General features: G+C 41.2%; 1 protein-coding gene across 3 annotated transcripts; it reads left to right on the top strand.

Moving 5' to 3' along the window:
- Nucleotides 1–865: 865 nt before the first annotated feature.
- On the top strand, nt 866–4730 carry mterf2 (mitochondrial transcription termination factor 2). 3 transcript variants are annotated; one of them, XM_032523876.1, is made up of 2 exons: nt 866–1008; nt 3547–4730. In XM_032523876.1, the coding sequence occupies exon 2, from the start codon at nt 3568–3570 to the stop codon at nt 4693–4695; it is 1128 nt and encodes a 375-aa protein (XP_032379767.1). In that variant the 5' UTR covers nt 866–1008; nt 3547–3567; the 3' UTR covers nt 4696–4730. The 3 variants fall into 3 exon arrangements, with proteins under 3 accessions (XP_032379767.1, XP_032379766.1, XP_032379765.1); XM_032523875.1 differs by having other exon boundaries at nt 869–1168; XM_032523874.1 differs by having other exon boundaries at nt 876–989; nt 3545–4730.
- The last annotated feature ends 3905 nt before the right edge of the window (nt 4731–8635 follow it).

Raw genomic sequence — 8635 nt, forward strand, 5'->3', positions numbered from 1 at the left:
TGCAAATGGAAAAAGATCTGACTGACACTGTTTACTCTGCAGGCCCGCGTGTTGTTTTAAGTCCCTGCTTCCACTATATATAAAAAACAAAAAGCAAAAAGACCATGAAAACACGTGCAAAATCTAATCTTTGTCTCTCTTTGTGTTTGGACGCAATCTGACTAACTAACAGGCTAACTGTCAGTGCACTCTGACATCTAGCACACTCCTGTCTGCCATTTTTCTTTCGAAGTGTTTCAATACTTTGAAAAAGAAATGCTGATTTTTTTTTTTCCCATGCCCTTGGTAAACTAATGGACTTCCAGGGAGAGGAAGGGAGGCTAAACTGGGGCTGAGCCTGCGCTCAGGCCTCACGGTCGCCCTCAACATATTGGGCATTAAAAAAAAGAAGAGAGAAGCAACCTGTTTTCCTTTGAGGCACGTCATCTGTTTACCAGTAGTACATAAACTATAATGAACCCAGCTACCCACTCAGCAGCAGCAGCAGCTAACGTGCTACCGAGGGAACAGCTTGCAAAGCTGGTGATCAAGCATCGTGATTAAGCACCAACTGCGAGGAAACTCTCCGTGTGTGCAGCCCAATTCAGCTCTGCACTGATTACGCTCATCAGGGCCCCGTATGCTGCAGGGTTTGGAGGCACACCAACTGCTGTTTGAGATCCAGACCTTTGCCAAATAACAATATTTACTGGACATATGGACTGCAATAAAAGAGCAGAGCGTCGAAAAGAGGAATGAAATAGGGCATTGGGAGCATACAATCAAATTACCATTTTCTACATTCTGCTTGAACATCTCATGTACTTTTTTCTTCTAAAGAAAAATCTAAGTTATTTCAGGGTCACGTTAGAAATAACCAGGTCTCAGTTGCGCAGGTCTCCGGTACCCGTACTCGTCTCTATGTGACGCTGTGGGTTAAAATACATTAAATAACACTAGAAGAAGAAACCTTTTCATAACAAAACGTCACATCCTCTGACCGCTGCTAAAGCTTTCTACGTGCTGAAGGTACTCATGCTCTAACACAAATGGTTAGCTATATAGACTTCTAGCTTTAATATCTTCACATATTTCCACACCTCTGTCAAACCGCAGCTGATAGGCCGTTTATCATGTTAAGTCACGAGATGAACATGATGTCCCGTGATGCTCTTGTCTCATCTAGCAGGTAACGTTATGCAACCTCAATCTTAAACCTAGAATGCTTCTTACGGTCCGTGCTTCGAAATCAAATATGAAGTATTTAAGCGGACTTTTATTTTGAAATCGTTGACGCATACTGCTGTTATTTCGCTATGCGGAAAATGTACACACTCTGCTCAGAGTGACAATAACATGGAGTGTGGCTGGTGTTTAGAGTTAGCTCACGCTTTTCCCCCTGACACATCTGGCACCAGCTGTGCAGAATAAGTCACAATAACAGTTATCTTCTGTTAAGAATCCTGTTATAGAGGCAGCCTGTGATGTGAGGCATAACCCCAAATAGCATAACAAGTAAACAACTGGGTGCCTGTGTCGAAGCAGGGAGATTGCATTACAGAGTGATTTTAAGAGATGTTATCACTTTGCATAAAAAAAACAATAATAGAGGAAAAAATCCAAAAGTTTTCCTGATGGAAAATGCATAAAGATCGCGGTCGGAAAGTTGGATTTTTGCACAATTGAGCAGTCCCTCCAGTAAAACGTGATTATGCCATCGCATAATTCAATGCATAATCAGCCAAAGTCCGCATATTTATGCGGGGGCCGCATTTGTTTTTTTCCAAATACGCCGCAGCATAAATTCCCGATTTCCGCGCAAAAATAATGCGGGGTTTGCATGATTTCATAATCCCCGCATTTGTGTTGCAAAAAAAGTCACATATATCTTAGCAGAATTTTGAAAAATGTTGCGTTTACGTCACACAAGAGCAGGCATTTCCCCTTGTTGCCATGGGAACGTTATGAAGTGACGCAATTACGCAACAAGACAATATTGTCTCTTTTTCCATCAAACCGCGGTTTTTGCAAAATTGCATAAATATCCCGCACATTCCATCGCATTTTTTAAGAAAACGTGCCGCATAATCAAGGATTTTTGCTCGCAACAATCAAAAAACCTATTTTTCTGGAAGTAGGTAGGCGCATACTGTATAAAGGCAGTCTGTGATGTGAGGCGATAACCCCAAATAGCATAAAAAGTAAACAACTGGGTGTCCTCTGTGTCAAAGCAGGGGGATTCAATTACAAAGTGATTTTAAGAGATGTTATCACTTTGCATGAAAAACAATAATACAGGTAAGAATCCAAAGGTTGCACAATGAAGATTGGGTTTAGATAGTTGGACGTTTTGCACAATTGGGCGGCATTCTTTCCTGACACTTACAGATAAATTTTCCGGTATCCCATTAAATAGTAATTTAGTACAATTACAACCCTCTGCATGCACCCATTCTCCATCACATCTTCTGCCCATACTGCTGCACTGTCTGAGCCAACAGGACAGTTCTTTCTAGTTGACCCTCCTGTTGTCCTCGGGCCAAATTTGACCCCTTTAAAAAATGTCTATATCTGAAATATGGGTTTCTTTTTAACCAAATTACCACAAAAATGGATTGGATTCCATTCAACGCTCTTTGCAAATCCGGATGATCACTTTCATTCCTGACTGAACTCATCTGTACGTTCCTCTGATCTTAACTATTAGTCAAAATAATTCATAATTTCTGCTTTTTAACTCCAATATTAGGTACAATTCTACATAAATGAGGGTTATTGACCATGAATTCCAAAAAGTAGTGTAAAACTAGTGGTAGTCAGGTGGTGTTAGTGAAAACTAAAAAGGAAATCTTTTGACCCGGGAGGACAACACAATGGTTAATTCCCATGGAAATTTCCAACTTGAATATTCCTTTGCAACCTTAATGAAGATACATTTTTGTATACACCGTACATCATTCTGTCAAAACTGGGAGTTCATATAAGTAGCATGAGTGTGTTTACATACATACCTTTCCTGTCTGTGTGACTCAGTGGCTCCAGAAATATCCCCTGGCTGTGCATAATGTCACGAGGATATTGTTTGATTAAAGTTAATAAATTAGTGCATCACTGCAGCCCTCCGCTCAACCATCAAGTCATTTTCTAGCTTCCTCTGCTATTTCAGGAGCTAATGTCTTCAGTAAGAAGTTAAGAAAGCTGCCTGCTTGTCGATTAATCGCTTTGAGTCATTTTTTAAAGACAAAAGTAAAAAACTTATTTGATTAAAGCTTGTTAAATGTGAATATTTTCTAGTTTCTTCTCTCCTCTGTGACAGTACACTGAATATCTTTGAGTTGTGGACAAAACGAGACGTTTGAGAACATCGTCCTGGGCTGAGGGAAACACTGATCCACATTTTCACCATTTTCTGACATTTTATACACAACTAATCGATTAATTGAGAAAATAATCAACAGATTAATGGACTATGAAAACAATTGTTTAATTCTGATTGTCTGATTCTGACTCTGAAGTTGCATCCCTAGTTGTCGCCCACTGAAGTAACTTCTTCTCTGGCTCCTTTAGGTGATCCGCTTCAGAACTACAATGTTGCGCTTGATTGCAACATCCCTGTGCCTGCGGTGCCAACGTGCCAGGGCTCTACCGTTACACCTAAGACCATGTGCAACGCTGAGCCCAGCAGAGAACCAGCAGACCGTGGAGGCCCTCTATTATCTCTCTGTGGACCTCCAGAAGGTCCGGCAACTTAAGGGCTGGGTCCTGCATCGGAGCCCAGCCTATACGAAGGAGGTAGCTGACATGCTAAAGGACATGGGGGCCTCGGGCTCCATCATTGCCCGGATCCTAGCAGGTCACCCCGAGGCGATCCTCTGTCCCCCAGAGGAGCTGCAGGCTCAGAGGAAGCTGTGGATGTCCGTGTGCCCAAAAGACAAAGAGCTGGTCGGTATCATTGAGAAATTCCCAGCGTCCTTCTTCACCTCGTCCAGCCACCATGACAACCAGCAGAAGAACATCGCTTACTTCCGGAGCCTAAACCTCAACAAGCGAATCATCAGTAAGCTGATGGCCAGCGCTCCCCAGAGCTTCAGCCGACAGGTGGAGCAGAACGAGGTGATGGTGCGCACCCTCCAGCAGGCCTACCAGGAGCTTGGGGGTGAGGAGGCCAACATGAAGACCTGGCTTCAGAAGCTTCTAAGCCAGAACCCGTTTGTTCTCCTTAAGCCTCCCGAGGTGCTGAGGGAGAACCTGTTGTTCCTGAGAGACAGGGGCTTCAGCACGGCCCAGCTCCTCCGCCTCCTCTCCAAACTCAGGGGTTATGTCACCGAGCTGAACCCGGACAGCATGCGGCGCACCCTGGCGTTCTCCCAGGAGACCATGGGCTGCTCAGAGGCACAGCTGCGGGACATGATCCTAAACTGCCCGGCTCTGCTCTACTACCCTGACGACATCCTGGCTGAGCGCTTTGAGAGCCTCCTCCAGGCCGGGCTCAGCATGTCTCAAATCATAGAGACTCCAGGCGTTTTGGAGCTGACCACGCAGATAGTGAAGTATCGCATTCAGCGACTGAGTGTGCACGGTTATGACGTAAGGACCGGTAGTCTGGAGGTCCTATGTGGCACTAAGAAGGACTTTGAGATGAGCTATGGAAAACTACAGCTACGTAGAGAGAGACCACTTTTTAACCCTGTCGCCCCTCTAATAGGCGATGACTGACAGCAATGCAATGGAATTAAAGCTGTGTAAAAGTGCATTGTTCGTGTGATTATTTATATCTATATTTGTCAAATTGAGCCATTTTCAAATCCATGTTCTTTTTAAATACCCAAAATAACATGATTGATTCCACACAACGCTCTTTGACAAGTACAAATCTCTACTTTCATTAATTTTGGGGTGTCTTATTCAGTTTTATAGCATTTTAAAAAAACAATTGAAGTGGTTTTGAAATAGTATTGAGTAAAAGTTGACATATTCCGGTCTGTGATTATCCATCAACATCCATTCCTTTTAATACTAGTCTAAATAATTCCTAATTTCTGCTTTTTTAACTCAAACATTAGTTCCTATTTATTCCTATATCTGTGATTATCCAACAACATCCATTCCTTTTAATACTAGTCTAAATAATTCCTAATTTCTGCTTTTTTAACTCAAACAGTAGTTCCTATTTATTCCTATAAATGAGGTTTATTGACCATAAATTCCCAAATAACTAAAGTTAATCAGTTAGTGTTACGTGGTGTTGAAAATGTCAAAAGTGACAAACATTGAAAAAAAAGCGTCAAAAGTGTTGGAAAAAAGGAACAAAAATGTAAGAAAAAGTTTTAAAAAATCAATAAAAACACAAAAAAACAAAAGTGTTGATGGGAAGACAACAAAAAGGTTAAAGGGTCTTAAGGGCGCACTCATTTCAAGCATTTCATAAAATTTCATAAAAAGCAGTACACTTTTACTGCAGGTGTGAAATCATGATGTAAGACATGAGGATGGTTATGGGAACGACTTCCAAGACTGATATAAAAAATTCAGACAAATGCAAGCCAAAATAACTAATTTATCACTGCTTATTCACAAGTTACCTCATTACAATAACTTCACATAAAACGCTGCATGACATAACTGGGTAATGACAGACGTGCTGACTTCAAATATCAAATGAACTACCGAGTGGAAGTGAAGACAAACAAGGCTTTTTAAAGCATTTTTATTAACAGCCTGTGCAAGTGTCTCATTTTCACACAATGTTCTTGGCAGCACAACTGTTGCCCTTGGGGGGGGGGGGGAAATCTAACTGTGTCTCGGATTTGTATTGTTACTTTACAGATGGAGACACACTGTTTTATATGCCATTTCACCACTGAAACATCATTATAATTTCAAATGAATTCAAATGGGATGGGATAAAAATGAAAAGGGAAATGAAGTTGCTTTGATTTGGAAGTGGTTTATTTGAACGCACTCTGCATTGAGTTCATTTATGCAAAATAGATTTTCCATTATGCTTGGTTCTATCGATAAGGTTATCCTGTCTGTGTGTCATTTGGAGGTAAAAAAGACTTTTCGGTTAATGCCCTCATTTATTTTAGTGTAGGCCGTAAAATCAATACGCAAACTGCCTGAGCATTGTCTATCCAAGATAGGGCATTCTAAAATACCCCCCCCGTCTCTCCCTTACATGTCTTCAGCTGTCTTGTCAAATAAAGGCCTAAAAATGCCCAACAAATAATCTTAAAAAAAAGAAAAAGAATGTGTCTTAATGTTTCAAAGCCAGCAAAAGCCCTTGAAACATGCGTCAGAGTGCCTTTAATGGGAGAGAGCTCCACAGCTAATGAAGCCATGACTTTATGCCTCGAGGATCCTAATGTGGACGATGGGGGTTACAACAAAGAGAGAGAGGACTCATGTGTCCGGAGGGAGGAAGAGGAGGAAGAGGAGGAGGAGGAGGAGGAGGACAACTTCCACTGCCCATCAGCCCCACTGCATCACTCGGCATGGCTCCGTAGTCATGGCTATAGCCACTGGGCATATTATGCGAAAGTGAGTGCATCTGGTAATGAATTGGAGCTCGACAGATGGATGCTTGACTCAAGTTTTTTTTTTTTTTTTGACCAAACATGGAACCCCTGAAGGGGCTACGCGAGTACCTCGAATGCACCGCAGCTGATGCACAGAAAAGGTTTCTAATTTTACACAGACGTCAGTGGCATTTTTTTTGTAAATCCATCATTTTGCATGCTCTTTCAGTTGTGCTAAGCCATGCATAGGAGGAGTTGATCAGGATGTATTCGAGGTGAGACAGAGGAGATAATTCCCCCGATGTATGAATGCAAAGAGGACGGTGGGTAATAAAGGTGACTCATATAAAGTCACCTCTATGTTCTTACCCACTGTCCTCTTGTCCTCTGTTGCTGTAACAACACGCGCTGTGTTTTTGAATTACACAGACAAGCCAGGGGGGTTAATAAGAGAGAGTCTAAATTGTCCTTTTTCATTTCAAACATGACAGGGGTTGATATTAGCCGCGCTTAACAAATTGCTTTTATGGGTCATATCTCACCAGAAACAGATGACACCTGCAATAAAAGCTATGATTTCCAGCTAACGCCACAGCTTGCACGACCACTGCTGCAGTAAATATTCCTTATCCAAAGTCAATGGGAGTTAGATTTCTATTTAGATTCTTTAAAAAAAAGCTAATGTAGGGGAATTTTTTCTTTTTCTTTTCCTTGCTACCGAAATATTCCATTTTGTTTCTTTTCCTTGGATAAACACCAGCCAAAGAGACTCAATGCCTGGACTTGGGACCTTGGGACGATAGCCTCAACAAAGTTCTAGTTTTTTTTTAAATTTTTATTTAACCTTTATTTAACAAGGAAGTCCCTTGAGATTGAAATCTCTTTTCCGAGGGAGACCTGGCCAAGACAGCACGTTTTAAAGACACACAATTTAAATAAAAATAGAAAAACAACAGAGTCAAAATCACACATAGAGGAAAGGAACAGGTCGCATGTGGCAGTTGCATTTTTGAATTCCATGGCATTTTAACATGGCCTTAAATTCATTTAATGGGACTAGATCATGTTTAAACATTGCATTTGAGATTCACTATGACTAACCCTAACTTTGAAACACGCTCATCTGTCACTAGTGGTATTTTTGCTGGTGGTGAGCTGCAGTCTGTTGGGATCATATCACTGTTACTCCATCCAGTTCATGCCATATTTTATAATCCTATTTGTAATTCCACTGGTTCAATTGAATACGGCCACACATCATACAGATGTCCTTTGAACATGTGTTTCTACATTTCCATCATAGACACCGTGAAAACTACAAAGAAAATAAACACATGAAATACAATGAGTCAAAAATTGTTGTGCTTTGGGGTTTTTGCTTTAGATTCTTTTTTTTTTCTTCTTTTTTTTTTTTGTCCTGTCCTGTGTTCCCCTGAGTCTGTGCATGTTCTGTTTTCTGTTTTATTTTGAAGTCTGCTTTTTGTCTTGTCCTGTCTTTAGTTTTACTTCCTGTGTCTTCCCTCGATGTGATTACCTGATGTTTTCCGCCTGCTCCCCTGCCCTCTCATTACCTTGTGTATTTAATGTCTGTGCTTCCCTTGTCTCTTGTCAGTTTCCCTGTCGAAATGCCCCCCCCCAGAACCCTGTGGATTTTTGATTTTTTGGGGATTTTCTCTTGGATGTTTGGACTTTGTGTTTTCTTGTATATTGTTTTTTAATAAATCCATCCTGCCTGCTCATGCCAACCTGCATTTTGTTCCTTATTTACCTGCAAACCGTCACAAATATTCTCCTTTCAGTCATTTTTCAGTCTCTTAAACACGCTTCCTTAACTAGACGGGCCCCACAATGTTAGCGTCACAACAGTACAGAAAGGGCAAGAAATGCAAAGAATTTACAAATATTAAATATAACCAGGCTGAAATACAAAAGCACAATTACCGTGTGCGCCTCTCGGATCGTGCAACATCTTAGTTTGAGCCCGTACATTTCTCCTCTGCAGCCATGTTGGCTCTCTCTGTATACCTTTTTACCCACGATGCAACAGGTGTGGCCTTCGCTAAACTCTGGTCATTTGACCTTTGACTTCAACATAAAAAATAGCATTTGTAATAAAGAACAAAATGTAAACAAAAGTA

This window comes from Etheostoma spectabile, chromosome 8 (genome assembly GCF_008692095.1).
Source record: "Etheostoma spectabile isolate EspeVRDwgs_2016 chromosome 8, UIUC_Espe_1.0, whole genome shotgun sequence".
In the NCBI taxonomy this organism is placed as follows: Eukaryota; Metazoa; Chordata; class Actinopteri; order Perciformes; family Percidae; genus Etheostoma; species Etheostoma spectabile.